At 47.7% G+C, this 21,046-nt stretch overlaps 1 protein-coding gene across 2 annotated transcripts; it reads right to left on the reverse strand.

Moving 5' to 3' along the window:
* Positions 1–6: 6 nt before the first annotated feature.
* On the reverse strand, positions 7–20,757 carry EIF3L (eukaryotic translation initiation factor 3 subunit L). Of its 2 annotated transcripts, XM_065404295.1 has the most exons (13): positions 20,641–20,757; positions 20,300–20,339; positions 17,678–17,888; positions 16,944–17,023; positions 15,738–15,799; positions 13,777–13,846; positions 12,376–12,449; positions 11,126–11,297; positions 10,173–10,327; positions 8,835–9,005; positions 2,463–2,960; positions 1,147–1,227; positions 7–239 (listed from the first exon to the last, which is right to left on the reverse strand). In XM_065404295.1, the coding sequence occupies exons 1-13, from the start codon at positions 20,671–20,673 to the stop codon at positions 201–203; spliced, it is 1,686 nt and encodes a 561-aa protein (XP_065260367.1). In that variant the 5' UTR covers positions 20,674–20,757; the 3' UTR covers positions 7–200. The 2 variants fall into 2 exon arrangements, with proteins under 2 accessions (XP_065260367.1, XP_065260374.1); XM_065404302.1 differs by lacking the exons at positions 16,944–17,023; positions 20,300–20,339; positions 20,641–20,757 and having other exon boundaries at positions 17,678–17,845.
* Positions 20,758–21,046: the final 289 nt, after the last annotated feature.

Raw genomic sequence — 21,046 nt, forward strand, 5'->3', positions numbered from 1 at the left:
ACAGGGGAGATTTCAATTGTTTATTAGATGATCTCAGTCCTTTGTTTGGTGGTGTGATCTGAGCAACCTGCTTAGCAAAGTAAGAAATGTCAGCGCCACAGGAGATTCCAGAAATGCACAATCCTTAACTCCCCTCTCCCACAGCAAATAGAATAATTTCCCCTCCCCCTCCACATTGCTGGTCAGCCTGAGCAGATGTTTCAGGGTCTCTGGCCCATCTTCTTCAGAGTTCGATTCAGCTGGAAGAAAAGAAGCAGCCTGTTACAGAGATGGGAGTTTAAGAAAATACTCACTGCTGGGGCTCTCACAAGTGCACCTTCCCAAACACTCCCACACTCAACTATGCAAACGCCCTGAGGCAGTAGTAAGCGTAGTCCACAGTAAGGAGAAAAAATAGTAAAAACCTCCCCACCCCACAACAGGGGAGATCCAGGACAAGAGGGTATAAGTGTTTTCATTAAATGATAGGGCAAGGAATGGGGTGACCTGCTTCCATCACAGACAGTTCACATTCTCTCTGCAGTGAGCACTTGGATACAACTGGTCCTGCAGTGGCCCCTGCTGGAAGAATGGGGCCAAGACAGTGTGTTCCTCCTTGCTGAGCATTCAGCAGCAAGAAAGGGCGGGGCTGCTGGAGCAGTGTCCCAAGGCCTTCAGAAGGGTCCCTCCTGCCCTACATAGGATGGTGGCCTTAATGGATTCCCACTGGTGTTACTAATGGAAATCTGTTAGACTCATCTAAGGAAAACTGAGCCCCCACAAGGTGGCAGCAAAACATATCAGAATGATGTGGGAGGAGACCACATCACAGGTGGATACCCCAGGGAATAGCTTAAAGTTGTCTCTTCCCTGCTGGCACTACTAAATGAGTTAACCTAATCCCTCCCCCCCTCCCATTTTGCAACCGGGACAGTGGTCATGCTGGGCCGCAACAGAGAAGCACATTCTTCCCCCAAAGGGGGGTTCCTGCAATCCTTCCCGATGGCTTTGGTGAGTCACTGAATGGAAACATTCCAGCTGTTTGGTCTGGTCTCACAGAAGCACCCCTACCCACACAGACGTCTCTCCCACTAGTCCTAGACCTTCCCCTGACTCCCCATCAGGGATTATTCAGAGTCCCCTGCCCTAGTTACACCCAGAGCTCACCTCCTCAAATTTGTGGATCTGGCGGATGAAGAAGTCCCCATAGCGCCGAGCGACCTTTGTGTCTGCAATATGGATCATGTCCTGCCAAGAGAACATGGAGCAATCAGGAAAGGAGCAGAGTTAATTCTGGGGTATACAGTAGCATTACTGGGGGAAAGACCCACTGAGGCCTGAGATCAGTGTCAGAGACACCCCTCAGCTGCACTAGTCAACAGAAAGAGCCCAAAATTAAGCCACAACACTCTAATTTAAATTTTCCCTTTGGGGTAGGCTCTTGTTTACTCTTGCAAATGGTGGAATCCAAGTCCACAATGTTTTAACTTCCTGTGGCCATGTCTCCATTCAGCCCTGATAACCAATTTGATGGTGGAGGCTCCCCATCTCAGCTCTCGGGCCTTTCAGGGTAGCTTTCCCCTGCAAGGTCTGGTTCACTCTCTGCCTCCTTCTAGCAGCAGCAAAAGAGCAGGGCTCCTGCTAATGCTTGGGAGTCAGTGGCAGTTCCACTTGGTTTGGGTGGGTGGAGCAGGCAAAGCAAGAGCCAGGCCTTGCAGGAAGAGGGTTACCTCAAGGTCCACGAGGCTAGAAGCGACAATCCTTTCTATCCACCAGGCTCCCTGACAAGATTCAGGTTGGGGGAGAGAGACCTTCTTTGAAGAGCCAAGTGGCAATGTACCTGGAGGCCCTCGCTTAGCAGGAAGAACTCTTTTCTCCTCCCTGTGCGCACTTGCTGGCCTTGAGCTTCACGGACAGGCTGGAGCCTGATCATTCTTTGGATCTGGATTTCCAGCAGAGCAAGCGCTAGCTAAGAGCTGAGGGTGGGCAGAGCTAAAGGCTTTAGCACTTAGTGACGCAGCAGCGTGGCCAAGCAAGACTCCCACCTGGTGGGGAAATGAGATGGGCAGGGGAGGCGCTGAAAGCTGGCAAATCTAGACACTGCATTTAAATTGAAGTCTTGAGCTATTATTGAAACATATCCTGCCCAGGATCAGTGGCATGGAGAGGGCTCCCCCAGTCTGGGACAGGAGTATTTGGGGCCTGTTTACTCAGGCCAATAGGTCTCATGTGTTTCTAGTGGCACAGGCCTAAAGGTTGGCAAAGAGCCTGCCCAGACACATGCTCCTGGCACTACCACTTCTCCATTAAGGACGCTGTTGAACAGCAAGATTCTGGCATCATAGCAGCCCTTTGAACCACGTCTGGGGATGAGCTCCCCATTAAGAATATGAAACGAGGAGAGAAGGCATATACGCCAGAGATTGGGATGAATTTCTGATCATGGTTTTTCATGCCTGGGGCAGAGGGAAAGAGAAACTGACCTTGTCAATGTAGAAGTCAACCTCAGAGGCTGACTGGAACTCCCCATCCAGGGCTGAGATGCCGCTGGTCCAGACCAGGTTCTTCATCTTATGTTTGAAGACTAGCAGCTGGATGCGAAATTCCTGCTCCGTGAGGTCCAAGAAGCCAGCCAGCTTGGCCACAGGCATGGTTGTGTAAAGCTTCAGGAAGCTGCGGATGGTGGACAGCTGGGCCTGCTGCTGCACCTCATCGGCGAATACCTTCAGCTGCTGCAGGAAGGGCTCCTTGTGGTAGTTGGGATGCACATTGTCATAGTTGGGGACCACGGGAGAGAGGAATTTGGGGCAGGCATAGCTGAAGAGCTCCTCATACACCTGTGGGTCACCCTTCTGCATGCGCAGCATCTTGTCCCCATACTTCTCCCTCAGCTGCAAGTGGATGCTCTCATCTATTCGCATGGGGTACATGGTGAGAGCAATGGCCAGAAGGGCATGCATCTGCTCGTTCTGCTTGTTAATCTGAGACAGAGAAGACAGTCATTAGAAGCCATCCCTCCAGTGTTATTTTACAGTGCCCAGGAGAGAGGTTGGTGCCACACAGTACAGAGACGTGCCCTTTCCCCAAAGCATTTATAACCTGGGACACCATGTGATGAGCATGGAGTAACAATAGGAGGGGAAGGCATGAGGTAAGACATGAGTTACAGAAATGCTGCCAATGCTCGCCTGGTTAATCAGTTTAGACACATGCCTCTATTGGTAGTACAAAGCTCTCTCTTTCAATACCTACCATTCACTCAGTTGTGTGCACTGTGGAAAAGCAGAGTCTAAGGCAGTGGTTTTCAAACTTTTCTGGTGACCCAGTTGAAGAAAATTGTTGATGCCCGCGATCCAATGGAGCTGCGGATGAGGAGTTCAGGATGTGGGAGTGGGTTCTGGGCTGGGGTGCAGGAGGGGGTCAGGCCTCTGGGCTGGGGGTGCAGCCTCTGGGCTGGGGCTGGGGATGAGGGGTTTGGAGTGCAGGAGGGGGCTCCAGGTTTGGGGGGGCTCAGGGCTGGGGCAGGGAGTTGAGGCGCGGGAGAGGTGCAGGGCTCAGGGTGCAGGCTCTGGGGTGGGGCCAGGGATGAGGGATTTGGGGTGCAGGAAGGGGGTCCGGGTTTTGGGGGGCTCAAGGCTGAGGCAGGGGATTGGGGCACAGGGTTACCTCGGGTGGCTCCCGGTCAGCGGCAAAGGGCGGGGTGCTAAGGCAGGCTTCCTGCCTGTCCTGGCACTGCAGACCACACTGCGCCCCGGAAGCGGCCAGCAGCAGGTCCGGCTCCTAGCCGGAGGAGCACAAGCAGCTCTGCATGGCTCTCATCCGCAGGCACCACCCGCCCCCCAGCTCCCAATGGGAGTGCAGAGCTGATGCTCAGGGCGGGGGCAGCACACAGAGCCCCATGGCCCCCCTGCCTAGGAGACGGACCTGCTGCTGGCCACTTCTGGGGTGTGGCATGATGTCAGAACAGATAGGGACTAGCCTGCCTTAGCCGGGCAGCACCGCTGACGGGATTTAACGGCCTGGTCGGCAGTGCTGACCGGAGTCGCCGCAACCTAGTGTCTTACATTCCGCAACCCAGTACTGGGTCACGACCCGCAGTTTGAAAACCACTGGTCTAAAGGAGGGGGCTTGAAGAAGGAGTTGGTATTGGCTTGGCACACCAGAATTGAGGTGTACCAGGAGAAAGGGGCATCTTGGAGATAGTTATGGAAGAAGCAGACAACTGAGACAGCAAGCCTGGCACCAGTGGCAAAGTAGAGGGTGCAGGAATGATGTGATAAAAGACAAGGTCAGATACGTAAACATAGGCAGAGTTATATAGGGTCTTGAAGGGGAGAACATATTTAAAAACTGATGGTGGGTGGAACAGAGAGCCGGGGGACAAGTTTAGATCAATATGCAAGGAAGACAATTTTAGCAGTCACATTTTGAATGCATGTGGTGGGGGATGTGTGTATCATGGAGGCCAACAAGGAGGTGATCACAGCAGCTGAAAGGTGAGTCAGGCTGTGGAGAGCACTGTTAGCTGTTTGGCTAGAAAGGAAGAGCCAAATCTTTGAAGTGTCGTGGAGTCAGAAACAATGGGATCTGGACATGTGAGGAGCGAGAGGGAGGAGTCAAATGATCCATCAGGATACAGAACCTGGTGTTGTCAATAGTAAAAGAACAGGAGAGTAGAAATTAAGACATAAGAACATAAGAACGGCCATACTGGGTCAGACCAAAGGTCAATCCAGCCCAGTATTCTGTCTACCAACAGTGGCCAATGCCAGGTGCCCCAGAGGGAGTGAACCTAACAGGTAATGATCAAGTCATCTCTCTCCTGCCATCCATCTCCACCCTCTGACAAACAGAGGCTAGGGACACCATTCCTTACCCATCCTGGCTAATAGCCATTAATGGACTTAACCTCCATGAATTTATCCAGTTCTCTTTTAAACGCTATTATAGTCCTAGCCTTCACAACCTCCTTAGGCAAGGAGTTCCACAGGTTGACTGTGCGCTATGTGAAGAAGAACTTCCTTTTATTTGTTTTAAACCTGCTGCCCATTAATTTCATTTGGTGGCCCCTAGTTCTTGTATTATGGGAATAAGTAAATAACTTTTCCTTATCTACTTTCTCCACATCACTCATGATTTTATATACCTCTACCATATCCCCCCTTAGTCTCCTCTTTTCCAAGCTGAAAAGTCCTAGCCTCTTTAATCTCTCCTCATATGGGACCCGTTCCAAACCCCTAATCATTTTAGTTGCCCTTCTCTGAACCTTTTCTAGTGCCAGTATATCTTTTTTGAGATGAGACCACCACATCTGTACGCAGTATTCAAGATGTGGGCGTACCATCGATTTATATAAGGGCAATAATATATTCTCCATCCCCTTTTTAATGATTCCTAACATCCTGTTTGCTTTTTTGACCGCCTCTGCACACTGCGTGGACGTCTTCAGAGAACTACCATGATGACTCCAAGATCTTTTTCCTGATTAGTTGTAGCTAAATTAGCCCCCATCATATTGTATGTATAGTTGGGGTTATTTTTTCCAATGTGCATTACTTTACATTTATCCACATTAAATTTCATTTGTCGTTTTGTTGCCCAATCACTTAGTTTTGTGAGATCTTTTTGAAGTTCTTCACAGTCTCTTTGGTCTTAATTATCTTGAGCAATTTAGTATCATCTGCAAACTTTGCCACCTCACTTTTTACCTCTTTCTCCAGATCATTTATGAATAAGTTGAATAGGATTGGTCCTAGGACTGACCCTTGGGGAACACCACTAGTTACCCCTCTCCATTCTGAGAATTTACCCTTTGTTCCCTGTCTTTTAACCAGTTCTCAATCCATGAAAGGATCTTCCCTTTAATCCCATGACAACTTAATTTACATAAGAGCCTTTGGTGAGGCTCTAATTTGCCCGGTACGTTAGACTTACCGGCCTGTAATTGCCGGGATCACCTCTAGAGCCCTTTTTAAATATTGGCGTTACATTAGCTATCTTCCAGTCATTGGGTACAGAAGCTGATTTAAAGGACAGGTTACAAACCATAGTTAATAGTTCAGCAACTTCACATTTGAGTTATTTTAGAACTCTTGGGTGAATGCCATATGGTCCCAGTGACTTGTTACTGTTAAGTTTATCAATTAACTCCAAAACCTCCTCTAGTGACACTTCAATCTGTGACAGTTCCTCAGATTTGTCACCTACAAAAGCCGGCTCAGGTTTGGGAATCTCCCTAACATCCTCAGCCATGAAGACTGAAGCAAAGAATCCATTTAGTTTCTCCACAATGACTTTATCGTCTTTAAGTGCTCCTTTTGTATCTCGATCATCCAGGGGCCCCACTGGTTGTTTAGCAGGCTTCCTGCTTCTGATGTACTTAAACATTTTGTTATTACCTTTTGAGTTTTTGGCTAGGCATTCTTCAAACTCCTCTTTGGCTTTTCTTATTACATTTTTACACTTAATTTGGCAGTGTTTATGCTCCTTTCAATGTACCTCACTAGGATTTGACTTTCACTTTTTAAAAAGATGCCTTTTTATCTCTCTCTGCTTCTTTTACATGGTTGTTAAGCCACGGTGGCTCTTTTTTAGTTCTTTTGCTGTGTTTCTTAATTTGGGGTATACATTTAAATTGGGCCTCTATTATGGTGTCTTTAAAAAGCGTCCATGCAGCTTGCAGGGATTTCACTTTAGTCACTGTACCTTTTAATTTCGGTTTAACTAACCCCCTCATTTTTGCATAGTTCCCCTTTTTGAAATTAAATGCCACAGTGTTGGGCTGTTGAGATGTTTTTCCCACCACAGGGATGTTAAATGTTATTATATTATGGTCACTATTTCCAAGCGGTCCTGTTATAGTTACCTCTTGGACCAGCTCCTGCGCTCCACTCAGGACTAAATCGAGAGTTGCCTCTCCCCTTGTGGGTTCCCGTACCAGCTGCTCCAAAAAGCAGTCATTTAAACTATCGAGAAATTTTGTCTTTGCATTTCGTCCTGAGGTGACATGTTCCCAGTCAATATGGGGATAACTGAAATCCCCCATTATTATTGAGTTCTTAATTTTGATAGCATTTCATCATCACTATCACTGTCCTGGTCAGGTGGTCGATAATAGATCCCTAATGTTATATTCTTATTAGAGCATGAAATTACTATCCATAGGGATTCTATGGAACATGTGGATTCACTTAAGATTTTTACTTCATTTGATTCTACATTTTCTTTCACATATAGTGCCACTCCCCCCTCCCCCCCCCCCCCCCCCGCACGACCTGTTCTGGCCTTCTGATATATTTTGTACCCCGGAATGATCGTGTCCCATTGATTGTCCTCAGTCCACCAGGTTTCTGTGATGCCTATTATATCAATATCCTCCTTTATCACAAGGCACTCTAGTTCACCCATCTTATTATTTAGACTTCTAGCATTTGTGTACAAGCACTTTAAAAACATGTCACTATTTATTTGTCTGCCCTTTTCTGATGTGTCCGATTCTTTATGTGAATATTTTTCTTCTGATTTGGCCCCTACATTATCCTCTTCTATCCTCTGCTCCCGACTATAACCTGGAGATTCTCTATCATTAGACTCTCCTCTAAGAGAAATCTCTGTCCGATCCACATGCTCCTCTGCAGCAGTCGGCTTTCCCCCATCTCCTAGTTTAAAAACTGCTCTGCAACCTTTTTAATGTTAAGTGCCGGCAGTCTGGTCCCACTTTGATTTAGGTGGAGCCCATCTCTCCTGTATAGGCTCTCCCCATCCCAAAAGTTTCCCCAGTTCCTAATGAATCTAAACCCCTCCTCTCTACACCATCGTCTCATCCACGCATTGAGACTCTGAAGCTCTGCCTGCCTACCTGGCCCTGCGCGTGGAACTGGGAGCATTTCTGAGAATGCCACCATAGAGGTCCTGGATTTCAGTCTCTTCCCTAGCAGCCTAAATTTGGCCTCCAGGACATCTCCCCTACCCATCCCTATGTCATTGGTACCTACATGTACCACGACCACTGGCTCCTCCCCAGCACTACACATAAGTCTATCCAGATGCCTCGAGAGATCCGCAACCTTCGCACCAGGCAGGCAAGTCACCATACGGTTCTCCCGGTCATTACAAACCCAGCTATCTATGTTTCTGATGATCAAATCTCCCATTACTAACACCTGCTTTTTCCTAGTGACTGGAGTTCCCTCCCCCGGAGAGGTAACCTCAGTGCGAGAGGATACCCTAACACCATCTGGAAGGAGGGTCCCAACTATGGGAAGGTTTCCCTCTGCTCCCGTTGACTGCTCTGCTTCCCTGGGCCTTTCATCCTCCTCAACAGCGCAGGGGCTGTCTGACCGGAGGTGGGACAATTCTACAGTGTCCCGGAAAGCCTCATCAACATACCTCTCTGCCTCCCTTAGCTCCTCCAGTTCCACCACCCTGGCCTCCAAAGCCTGTACGCGGTCTCTGAGGGCCAGGAGCTCCTTGCACTGAAAGTGAGGTGCTTGGTTCTAACAGTCAGTGAGACATCCAAGAACTGAGACAGGCTGAAATGCAAGATTGGATGGAAAGAGACAGGTCATGGAATGGAGAGACAGACTGGTGAACTGTCAGCAAGAAGATGGCACTGAAAATATGTAAGTGAATAAGTCTGCCCAGAAATAGGACGTAGAGGGAGAAGGAGGGGCCATGGATCTAACTCTGTGGGACTGAGAAGGACAACGACTCACCCAAGGAGCTGCTGAGAGAATATTACCACACAAGGCAAGGGAGGACAGAAGGTTAAGGAGGAAGTTATCAACAGTATCAACAGCAGCAGAGAGGTCAAAGATGGTAAGAGAAGGATAGTGCACTGGCCTCGCTCCCCTTACCATTTCATACTTATAGGTAGTCCTCTGAAACATGCTCTTTGTCCTCTGGATGTAAAGAAGGATGTTGGCAAAGACACGGATGGCATCCTGGTAACGCCGCATCATAAGGTAAGCAAAGCCCACATAGTAATAGGTGGTGACCTGGCACTCCGGCACCCGGGAATACATGCTCTGGGGAGGAAGAGAGACACAAACATGCAAAGTTAGAAAAGACATCTTCCCCCAACAACCTTTAGCACCTCTTTCCTTCAGGGAGCCCATCTCTATCAGTCTCCAAACCAGTCCTACCATAGAGAAAGGAGAGGGTTGACCTGCTGCCCTCTGTGTTTCCTGTACAGGGAAGTGAGAAAGCTATCATAGAAGACAGACTGGATGATCTAACAGATCATTTCCATCTCCCTGGCAATGGAGGATTGTTGCCAGCACTATGTTCATCTCTTCTTGTCCAGGCTAGTGTTTAAAAGTTCTCTCCTTCCCTGGACAGATTATTTACAGGCTAACAGACATCACTGTTGGGGATTTCCCCCCTCAATATTCCCCCCCCAAAAAAATTTCTCTTCATTTCATCCCACACATGCTAGTTTTACCTGTGTGTCACACTAAACACATCCCATGCCTTCCCACCGGTAATAGGCCTCGGGCTCAGTAGATAGAATTCCATACATTGCAGGGTGTTTGCAGTCCCTCCACAGCAAGCTGTTTAAGTAGCCCATTCCACACCCCACAGTACAAGCACACAGATGGATAACATGCAGAGCTCCAGACCAGTCCAGTGACCACCCTGATGGTGTAGCTGGACTGCAATAATCACAACTATCACAGGGGGTGCATGATCCTAGAAAAAGCATTAGATATGTGGGGTAGAATGGTTGATACCAGCGGGGCTGGGGCTAAGGGAAACAGCAGCTAACCAAGACGGGACCAGGGTGCCATACTGTTAAGGGACACTATCCAGCCCAACTAACTAGCACTGCAACATCACTTTAGCGTATGATGCTTCAATCAACATTCCCCTCAGCATGGAATCGTACCCTAGACCCCAGAAAGCAAACACCCAAGAACACATATACATGCTAGAACAGCCACAACAGCCATCAGGGGACAGCTATGTGTGTGTAGGATTTGCATTAAGTGTTGCATTACGCTGTGATTACAGCCCCACGTGAGGGTGGAAGTAGACACCCCCACCTGACATTCAAAGCAGGAATGAATAGCTCCGTAGTTGGGCAGTTCATTGTGATGATCGGGGCCCCCACACCTTTAGATAGCATTTGCTGCCCTTTCAAATAAAGGCACTTTAGACCCAGAAGGGAGCATTTAAGAGCTGTGGCTTATTACCTTCTTGTTGAGCTCAATATTCTCCAGAACCTTGATGGCTTGGTAGTAATCCCCCAGCAGTGAATGGAGGCGCAGCAGCCCCACAAGACTGAAGTAGCCCAACATCTTATAGAGGGAGTGACGACCATACTCTCCAGCCACGCTCTCAGGATCACCTGGAAAGAGAGGAAGTGTCACACTTTCTACAGGGGGAATGGGCTCTCTCCCCACAGCTCAACTACCTCAACCCCCTGGACATCAGAGGGGTGGGTAAGTCAGGAGATGCAACCTTCAGCACTCCTCCCACCCTGTTTCCCAATCAACCTCAAATAATTATCCCTTTCCATGCTAACACTTGCCAGAATTAAAGGTTTAGTTCAACTGCCAATGAAACCAATAGGAAGTCAAAGGGCATTAAACAAGGATTTGTCCCAATCTTTAAAACGTTGCAGTCTCATCCATGCAGCAAAGAGCAGCACTCTAATGGTACATTTGCATTCTCTGAGCTTTACTTGGGGGGCACAGACAGCTGAACTTGAAAAGCCCAGACAGCAGCTACTCATTGCCTGCTTTTACCTATTTTTAGAGTGAGTTTGGTGCAGGTGAGAAGTGCAAGACCGACAGCATTGGAGTTTGAAGCCTTCTCTCCTCAGCACAGACAGCAGTGTAAGCATACACCAACCTACCACGTGCATTTGGATGAGAAGGGAGTTATATCTCAGGCCCACTCAATCCTGGGCCTCCAAGCTGAGGCTGCCAACAAGGGGGACAATTACTGTCACTTGTGATGGGATTTTGGTAAATACGATTGAGACACCTCAGCTCATTTCACAGAACTGTCCCCAGTCACTTCCACCCCAGACTAGAACCAGTATCTTCAAGGAGAAAGACTTTGCATCCCATTCCTAATCTCCCTTTCCCTTTGATCACTCCTCTTGGCCAGAACAGCATATTTGGGAACCCTGACCCCTCACCTCCACTGGTGTAGACCTCTAGCTGTCGGTTGATGTTGGACTTGTCCACCAGGGAGTGCAGCACATTGAGGACACTGTGGACATTCCAGATCTTGGGGTTTGACCGAAGGAAATCAATTTCTTCTTCAGACTTCTTGGCTGTCTTGCAGCGGTACTGGCTGAACGACTGGAACTATGGGACGAGGAAAGGACAAGCAGATAAGGAGCTAGCACGGAAACGCTCATCTAAACACCAGCCCTACGGTTCTATCATATGACTGAAGTACAGGAAGCCACAGGTCCCAACAGCAGCTTAATCCGAGTTATTACTTGGCAGCTCAAGAGGACAAGTTATACAAACACAATGCACCTAGGGCAAGACTAATGTGAAGCAGATACTCAGCATGAGGGAGAACCTAGAAAGCAGCATCACTAAGGACCCAAGGGGTAGGTGAAGGACTGACAATTAGACATGACTGAAGTGGCAGCGAGAATGTGGCTCACATACGCACATAGAGGGATCGGTATCACAGAACAAGAAGGTGACAGTCCATCTCCATATGCACTTGACAAGATAACACCTGGAATAGTGTGATCAGTGCCAGGCATCTTCACACCAAGACATCAAACAGAAGGGAATTCAGAGAGACAAAAATAATTTAAGGTCTGGGAGGGTGGACTGATGGAAGGGGAAAATAAGGGATATTTCAGCTGGTATCAGGAAATGTCTCCTGACAGCAAGATCTCAGAATGTGGACTAGTTATATTGCTCTGCATGTTTGCACTTGGAGATTATTCCAAATAGAAGCCGTACAAGCACCATCAACTGAGAAATTTAAAGGTGGAAAAAATACAATATATAGGAAACAATCCTGCACTGGTCAGTTAGGGTGGACAAACATTCTAATAAGTTCTGTAACTCTAGATGATTTTAGCCAGGCAGCTTCCCATTATTTAGATGTGGGAGAGATGGGGTCAGGGAAGATGCACTTTACAGAAATAGGCCAGGATGCAGGAACTTGAAATGGAAATATGGGTAAAATGCCAGAGTTTCCCAAATATCCCCCAATAACGTGAAGGAATTGTTATAATTTGAGAAAAGGTTAAGATCTTTGCTTCCTATGGACCTCAAATCTGAGTACCCCCTTGGATACTCTGCATGTGGGGAGATCTCAGCTACAGGAATCACGTGGGATGGAAGGGGGAATGATGGAGAACTGAACAGCCTTAAGCACCTATGCTACCAGGAAGCCCAGCAACAGGCCATGTACCTGGTAGATGAATTCATCAATGATATCCCACAGCCACTGGTTGGGCAGTTCCAGAGGAGCAGGGCCATCAGCATCTGTAGGAGAAAAACACAGGTAATCACCCACAATCAAGGGGTAGGATGACAGTGACATGAAGCTGTAAGGGGAAATATGGGCATCACTGTAACTTTCCCCTTCAAGGGTGGAGACAGAGCAGAACTCACCCATTGAGCGAGGTCCCCAGCAGAGAGATGATGCAATAGCTCTGGCCGCACCCACTGCCTCCTCATTTGAGGAAAACACAGCAAGGGCTTCATGACTTAAAAGCCCAGCTTTTTGAGTTTGATTACTAAATACTCTACAGCAGTATTTCTCAACTGGTGGGTTCTGACACCCCCCCCACCCCCCCCCCCACCCCCAAGGGAGACGGGGAACAAAAGACAATCTGAGGGTTGTGAGGCACTGAAAGCTTAATACAATCTAAATGAAAAGAAAATCTCACACCCCCACTTCCTCCCACCTGACTATTCCCCTTCAAAATCAAGTATTCTCTATCAGACTCTCTAACCACAAATGGATAAATAGGCATAGCATTGTTATTGATGCATTTACTATAGAGTAATAAGTGCAAGGGGATCACAAAAATGTGTGACTTTGAATAATGGGTCTCCAACCTGAAAAGGTACAGAAACACTGCTCTATCTTTCTCTCCATTTGCTCACAGCTTCACTCACTCCCCCTCTCCCCCCGTGCAAAAGGAGACAACACCTCCAATAACTCATAGACTTTAAGGTCAGAAGGGACAATTATGATCATCTAGTCTGACCTCCCGCATGATGCAGGCCACAAAAGCTGACCCACCCAGTCCTGGAATAATTCTCTCCCTTGACTCAGCTGTTGAAGTCCCCAAATCATGATTTAAAGACTTCAAGTCGCAGAGAATCCTCCAGCAAGCAACCCCTGCCCCATGCTACGGAGGAAGGCGAAAAACCTCCAGGGCCTCTGCCAATCTACCCTGGAGGAAAATTCCTTCCCGACCCCAAATATGGCGATCAGCTGAACCCCGAGCATGCGGGCAAGATTCTCCAGCCAGACCCTCCGGAAAAAAGTTCTCTGTAGTAACTTTTAATATCCCATCATTGACCATTGTTACTAATTACCAGCGATGGCACCTACCATTTGCAGACCTAAAGAAGGCTGATTCTCTTCTTTTGCTCAGAGCAGTTCAGATTAGTAGAGGGATTTGGAATGTGTGTGTTTTCAGATGGATGAATGTGACGTGCTATCAATTCAACAATTTCTTTCCTTGGGTAAGACCATGGGATTCTTTCCTCTATAATCCATAAACAAGCATGCTTCTGTTCTTCCTCCCTCCCCCCCAAAAAAAATTCACACACCAGTAAGTGGATCATAGTAACTCACTCAAAATGTAGTTGAAGAGATTGCAGTAGTTGTAATAAGACTCAAATCTCTGCTCCAGAGAGGGGCCACCCTGTAATGAAAAGGGGAGAGAGTGGGGAAGTCAATACAGTCTACTTAGCTTCACTAACTGCCTAGGGCCCCCCAAGTGTGGCAGGAATGGGTTCAGGGCTATCATCATGCCTTTTGTGCAGCCACAATCTAGAGTAGCTGAGACATTCTTCCACTGACAGTAGAGCTGCCAATGTCTTTATACTTAACCAGGCCAATCATCATCATACACCCCACCACCACGACCATGAGTGCACACCATTGTTATCAAGAAGCAGTCTTGACTGTTCATATGCAATGAACTCCTTTCAGAGGTCCTGCTGCTTTCCCAAACTAAACATCTCACAAATGGAACTTCTCCCCTTTCCTCCTAAACATCCTCCTATCACCACCCAGACTCAAAATCTTCAGATTATCTTAAAGAACTCTCTGTCCTCCTCCCCTCACATGCAGGCTCTTGACAAATCCTGTTGAACTACCATGAAGAGGAAGAATTAAGTGTTTCATTATTGACCACTTTGTAAAATGAGCAAGCGTGTCAGGGAAGCACCCCCATCCCTCAGTATTTCATTTTTAAGAACTCCACAGCACAGAATCACCGTGCTACACCTATAAAATCTGCTCTCCCGCCCACTGCCCTATCTATTCCTACTAGTAAATCCCTGAATCATGTCTCACGCTAATGAAACATCTCTTTCCTAATCTCCCTGCTTCTCCCCCTCTCTAAGTCTATTCAAATAGTGCAGCTAGATCTTCTCCCTCTTCCACCCGCTCTGAACCATCACCTGACCATCTTCCTATTCTGGCATTCATTTCAAGTCTCGCATCCTCCCTTTCAAGTCTCTAATTAGCTTCATTCCTCCCTGCGTCTCAGCTCTTTCCTTCCTGTTCCCACCTCTTGAACCATTTACTCTGCCCAATCTTCCTTCTCCACTAGGGATTCAGAACCCTCTTTCACCCTCCTCCTCTCTGTACTGGTAGGCTGCATTTTCTTGCACATCAGTTTCATTTTCACTCTAGCACTCCACCACCAGTCTCCACTCCACTGCTTCTTACACCCACCCATCTGACAGTTGTAAAAGTTAAATAAAAAGCCACAAAACAAGCTACACTTCTCCTAGAATTACAGCTCTGTCAAGGAGAGAATCCAATTGTTTTCTGTTGTCTCTTCTTTCCTTAATTCACCCACCACAATAATCAGGTGTCATTTGTAGTTATTTATTTGTATGTCCATAGCACCTAGAAGCCCCAGCCATGGCCAGGGCCTCACTGTGCTCGGTGCTGCACAAACACAGAACAAAAAGACTGCCACTGCCCCAAGGAGGTGTTACCTAATTTAGATCATAGACTTCTCAAAGACCTTGTCTTCTTACATGAACGAATTATTATGAACTTTGTGCTAGTAATTACTAGCAAGAAGTAGAAAGCAACGAAGAGTCCTGTGGCACCTTAAAGACTAACAGATGTATTGGAGCATAAGCTTTTGTGGGTGAATACCCACTTCGTCAGACGCATGTCGTATTCACCCACGAAAGCTTATGCTCCAATACATCTGTTACTCTTTAAGGTGCCACAGGACTCTTTGTTGCTTTTTACAGATCCAGACTAACACGGCTACCCCTCTGATACTTAGCAAGAAGTAGAGCCAGATTACAAGCCTCGGCAGGAGATGGAAGATCAAGTCTTAAAATGTCAGAACTCAAATGAGGCATTACCAACCATAAGCTTGTGCAAGTTTCTCAAGATCCAATCAGGACCTCATGACAGCATATCAGAAGTGTGAACAGATTTGTTCTGCAGGAGTTATTTGAATCACAGACAGTGTGGTCCAGAGGGAGGAAAGGGCAAGTTTTACAGAACAGCCATCGGAAAGCCTGCACGTAATTAGCAGGACCACATAGGCAAATACTCACACTGACTTTGGCGTAGATGTGCCTGTAGTAGAGCTCCTTGTACAGAATCAGGAAGACCGCATCTGGAAGAGATGGCAGAACTGGACATTAGCAAGACATTTGGCCAAGTGGTCAACATAGCCAGATGTTTCAGGTACACTGGTGGTCTTCCCCCTGCTACAATAAGGGAAAGAGGAGCAACAGGGTCCCCCTATGGGGCTTGAGTAGGGAAAACATTTAAGAATTTGTGTTTCCCAACCTTGGGGACATTGGGCAGAGGAAAGGAGCAGAGAGCATAGGGAGAGTTGCATGGCTTTGGATTCACTCCCATTGCCAATGATAGATATGCTGTTGTGGATAAAGCAGTGGGCAATTCTTTGAAGCCCACTTTCCCACCATTCTTCTTTGGCAGTTCCTGAAACAGTAGGCCACAGGAACAGCGTTCAGTGGTTACAGGCTTGGGAAGTTGCAGATTGGGAAGCTCTCACCATAGAATTCAGCTCCAAAGCATACGTCTCAGCCCTACCAAACACCAGCAATAGCCAACCCTCATCTTGAGGAGCATGAAATCTGGTGTGCTGGGAGGGAAGGGGACAAAACTAAATAAACAGAAAGCAAAAAACAAAATGGGGGGGGGGGGGGGAGAGAGAGAAGAGACAGAAGGAGAGAGAAAACAGACAGAAGCAGCAAAGTCAGCATCTGTGCCAGGGAACAATATGAAGATGTATTGGGGGTCCAGCTGCCAAATCAGCAGGGGAGGCTCCAACAGAAAGGAACGAGATTGCAAATCACTGCTTTCTTTGTATAGGAGATACTCTCCGCTCCCTTGACATTTTACCACATTTATAGCACTTTCACTTCTCAATATGATGCTTAGAAAGCCTGCTTCTGAACTGAGTGGATTCTCAGCCACACAGAGTGGGGAAGGAGAAAAATAGAAAAAGTGCTGGAGAAAATCCAGTGTCTGCCTCGACCAGAAGGATTAGACTGCACTCCTCCCATGCAATTCTTGCTCAGATAGCCAGAAGGACTACTCCTAGGGGAGAAAGTTTGATCTCCAGATCTCATTCAGTTCTTGGCCTGTCTGCTCTCAGAGTGCCAAAGGGGTCAGTTATGGCTAATGGGTGGATGTGTAACAGGAAGGCACAGGACAGAGACATCAGCTGGGTCTCTTTCCAAAGTAAAGCAGTTTGCTTCTCTTTTTCCTCCAATAAACAAAATACCTACCGTTTCCAACCTGTGGTGCAATGGCCTCTGCCTCTGGCCATGGGGTGTTCTTAAAGAACCTTTCAGTCAGTTTGGTCCAGCTGTGAAAAAACACATGCAGAGGGGATTACAAATTAAACTATTCATTCATCAGTGAAAGAAGGATCGAGTTAAAGATTTCCAATCCTGAAGACATGCTTTGTTAGATCAAAACTATTTCCACACAGAGATTTATAAATGAGTCTAGTATACATGAGAGGGACCAGTTCAACAGATCTGGAAACTGAAGTCCTCTTTTATCCTTAACACAGAGAAGTAATGCAAGCTTGTCTCACACACCACCTGTGCCAGTGTGACTTAGTCATGAGCTGGAGGGACCATCGCTAGAAAAGAGTCAGACACGCCATGGCCTATTTGACCCTCGGCATGTTCTGATGTTATCAGCAAGTGAGCTAATTAGCAACAACGGGAGCACTATTTTTGTAATATGCACATTAGGAACTGGATTGAGACTCATTTGGTATGAATTTCAATCACTACTGACCTCGGTTTGAGTCAAACCAGTTATCTAGAAGTGAAAGGACCTCTTCCTTCTCAGACATCCAAATCTACCCCAAGTCCACATTTTAAATAAAATCCAAATTTGGATCAAATCAACTGACTGGTGCTCCCTTTAATAAAAAAAACACCACCACAAAACCCCCACAGGAGCAGTTACAACAGCAATTCCCACCCTGGGAGTGATAGCTTTGTACCTGTTTTCATAGATATCTTGGATCTCATACACCTTCTGGTCAATGACATCGCTGGAGACACGGCTGGCCTGAAGCTCATACACTTTCTGATCAATCAGATCCGAGACAGTTTTATGAAAATACTGGATGAAGTTTTTGATCACTTCAGGGATCACCTGGTAGGTCTGTTGCTCATATTGGCGTTCATAGGCTAAATCCTGTTTGGGGTCTCCTGTGGAAGAAAAGGGCAGCAATGCAGCAGATGATTTATGAGCATAGCTCTGTATCTTTCCTGAATTTAATAAAATGCCAGGAAGCTCAGAGGGATGCCCGGAGACAGCACAACCAGGCTGTATCTGGGATCCAAACCAGCTGGCCCCAAGGTGAGATGAAGGCACCTCCAGTACCAAGACAGCAGAATAGAGTTGAGTAACATTTCAGGAAGTGCCTTGCTTGGTCAGGGTCCTTCCCTGGGAATTCCCACCCCTTAGAGCAGTAGTTCTCAACCGGGGTCTTCCAGGGGGTACATCAACTCATCTAGATATTTGCCTAATTTTACAACAGACTATATAAAAAGCACTACCAAAGTCAGTACAAACTAAAAGTTTATACAATGACTTGATTATACTGCTGTATATACTATACACTGAAATGTAAGTACAATATTTATATTCCAATTGATTTATTTTATATTTGTATGGTAAAAATGAGACAGTGAGCAATTTTTCAGCAATAATGTGCTGTGACACTTTTGTATTTTTAGTCTGATTTTATAAGCAAGTAGTTTTTACATGAGGTGTAACTTGGGGGTATGCAAGACAAAAATCAGACTCCTGAAAGGGGTACAGTAGTCTGGAAAGGTTGAGAGCCACTGACTTAGTGACATGCCATGTCTCTGACCAACTACCAACACACACAAAAACAGGGAAACCACTAACGGGACTGTGGAGTGGACAGGGATGAGATCCCCACCTCCGTTGGATAATCACATGAATGTCCCCTATGTGCCAGGTTTCAGAGTGGTAGCCGTGTTAGTCCGTATCAGCAAAAAGCATGAGGAGTACTTGTGGCACCTTAGAGACTAACAAATTTATTTGAGCATAAGCTTTTGTGGGCTAAAACCCTAACGCCCCTACTCTACTTACGCTACGTTGATGACATCTTCATCATCTGGACCCATGGAAAAGAAGCCCTTGAGGAATTCCACCCATGATTTCAATAATTTCCATCCCACCATCAACTTCAGCCTGGACCAGTCCACACAAGAAATCCACTTCCTGGACACTACAGTGCTAATAAGTGATGGTCACATAACCACCACCCTATACCGGAAACCTACTGACCGCTATACTTACCTACATGCCTCCAGCTTTCATCCAGACCACACCACACAATCCATTGTCTACAGCCAAGCTCTAAGATACAACCGCATTTGCTCCAACCCCTCAGACAGAGACAAACACCTACAAGATCTCTATCAAGCGTTCTTACAACTACAATACCCACCTGCTGAAGTGAAGAAACAGATTGACAGAGCCAGAAGAGTACCCAGAAGTCACCTACTACAGGACAGGCCCAACAAAGTAACAGAACGCCACTAGCCGTCACCGTCAGCCCCCAACTAAAACCTCTCCAGCGCATCATCAAGGATCTACAACCTATCCTGAAGGATGATCCCTCACTCTCACAGATCTTGGGAGAGAGGCCAGTCCTCGCTTACAGACAGCCCCCCAACCTGAAGCAAATACTCACCAGCAATCAAACACCACACAACAAAAACACTAACCCAGAAACCTATCCTTGCAACAAAGCCCGTTGCCAACTCTGTCCACATATCTATTCAGGGGACACCATCATAGGACCTAATCACATCAGCCACACGATCAGAGGCTCGTTCACCTGCACATCTACCAATGTGATATATGCCATCATGTGCCAGCAATGCCCCTCTGCCATGTACATTGGCCAATCCGGACAGTCTCTACGCAAAAGAATAAATGGACACAAATCAGACTTCAAGAATTATAACGTTCAAAAACCAGTCGGAGAACACTTCAACCTCCTTGGTCACTCAATTACAGATCTCAAAGTCGCAATACGCCAACAAAAAAAAATTCAAAAACAGACTCCAACAAGAAACTGCAGAATTGGAATTAATTTGCAAACTAGACACCATTAAATTAGGCTGGAATAAAGACTGGGAGTAGATGGGTCATTACACAAAGTAAAACTGTTTTCCCATGCTAATTTTTCCCCCCTACTATTACTCACACCTTCTTGTCAACGGTTGGAAATGGGCCATCCTGATTATCACTACAAAAGTTTTTTTTCTTCTGCTGCTAATAGCGCACCTTAATTAATTACCCTCGTTACAGTTGGTATGGCAACACCCATTTTTTCATGTCCTCTGTGTATATATATTTTCCTACTGTATCTTCCACTGCATGTATCCAATGAAGTGGGTTTTAGCCCACGAAAGCGTATGCTCAAATACATTTGTTAATCTCTAAGGTGCCACAAGTACTCCCTATGGGCCAGTTCTAGCTCAGGGACACACGGGCGGGAAGGGACTCCTGGGGGTGATCTGGGGCGGGGGCAGGGCAATGCGTGGGCACCCTGGCTCGGCCGGGCAGCAGGACTCACCTGTGTGCATGTCATAGTCACCCTGGTACGTGTAGGTTTCCTGAGGGGAGAAAGAGACGCAGAAGGGGGGTGTTACCACGGGGAGCTCAGATACACAACAGACGCTCCCTTCCCCCGGGCGGGCCTGGGCCTCCCCCACGGGCCCGGGTCAGGCGGGGAAGCCAGGCCCTTTCCCGCCCAGTCCGGGGGGGGGCCTTCCCCGGGCCCCTCAACCAGCTTCTGGCGGTGAGTCAGGCCCCCCCCGCCCGGCCTCTCTGCGCTGCCGGGCCGGGCCGCCATGCGGGCTCCTGCAGCCGCGGCTGGCCGGGTCCCCGGGGGGGGGGGGGGGAGTGGCCGGGTACCTCAGTGTCGTAGTCCTCGGCCGGGTAGGCCATGGTGCGGGCGGGGGGTTCGGCACGCGGCGGCGGCGGCGCAGCAGGGAAAAGGCTCCGGCCGGGCACGCGGCCGCTTCCTGCAGAGAACCGGAAGAGGCGGGGCGGGGCTTAGGCTGCGCTCAGGAGGGGGCGGGCTTAGGGCTGGCCTACAGCTAGATAGAGTACAACTGGACTAGGGGGTGGGGCTTGGTGTGGGGGTGAGTGGGTTTGACGGGGCAGGTTGGGGTGACGGGGCGGGCGGGGGGGTGAGTGCTTGGGGAGTTGTCCCCCCCCCCTTCCTCTTTCCAAACCCAAATAAAGCCTTATTTACTTCTTCGGCCTCACCCCTTCTCTGATTGACTGCTGGTCGGAATGGCTAGATCTTTCATTGGGT

This window comes from Emys orbicularis, chromosome 1 (assembly GCF_028017835.1).
Source record: "Emys orbicularis isolate rEmyOrb1 chromosome 1, rEmyOrb1.hap1, whole genome shotgun sequence".
Classification (NCBI taxonomy): Eukaryota; Metazoa; Chordata; order Testudines; family Emydidae; genus Emys; species Emys orbicularis.

Coding starts and splice junctions, on each gene's coding strand:
- EIF3L (XM_065404295.1), bottom strand. CDS start 20,673: ATGGCCTACCCGGCCGAGGACTACGACACTGAG. Junction 12,450..13,776: donor TCTCTTCAACTACATTTTGA/GTGAGTTACTAT, acceptor TTTCTCCTACAG/ATGCTGATGGCCCTGCTCCT. Junction 240..1,146: donor AGATCCACAAATTTGAGGAG/GTGAGCTCTGGG, acceptor CTTTTCTTCCAG/CTGAATCGAACTCTGAAGAA.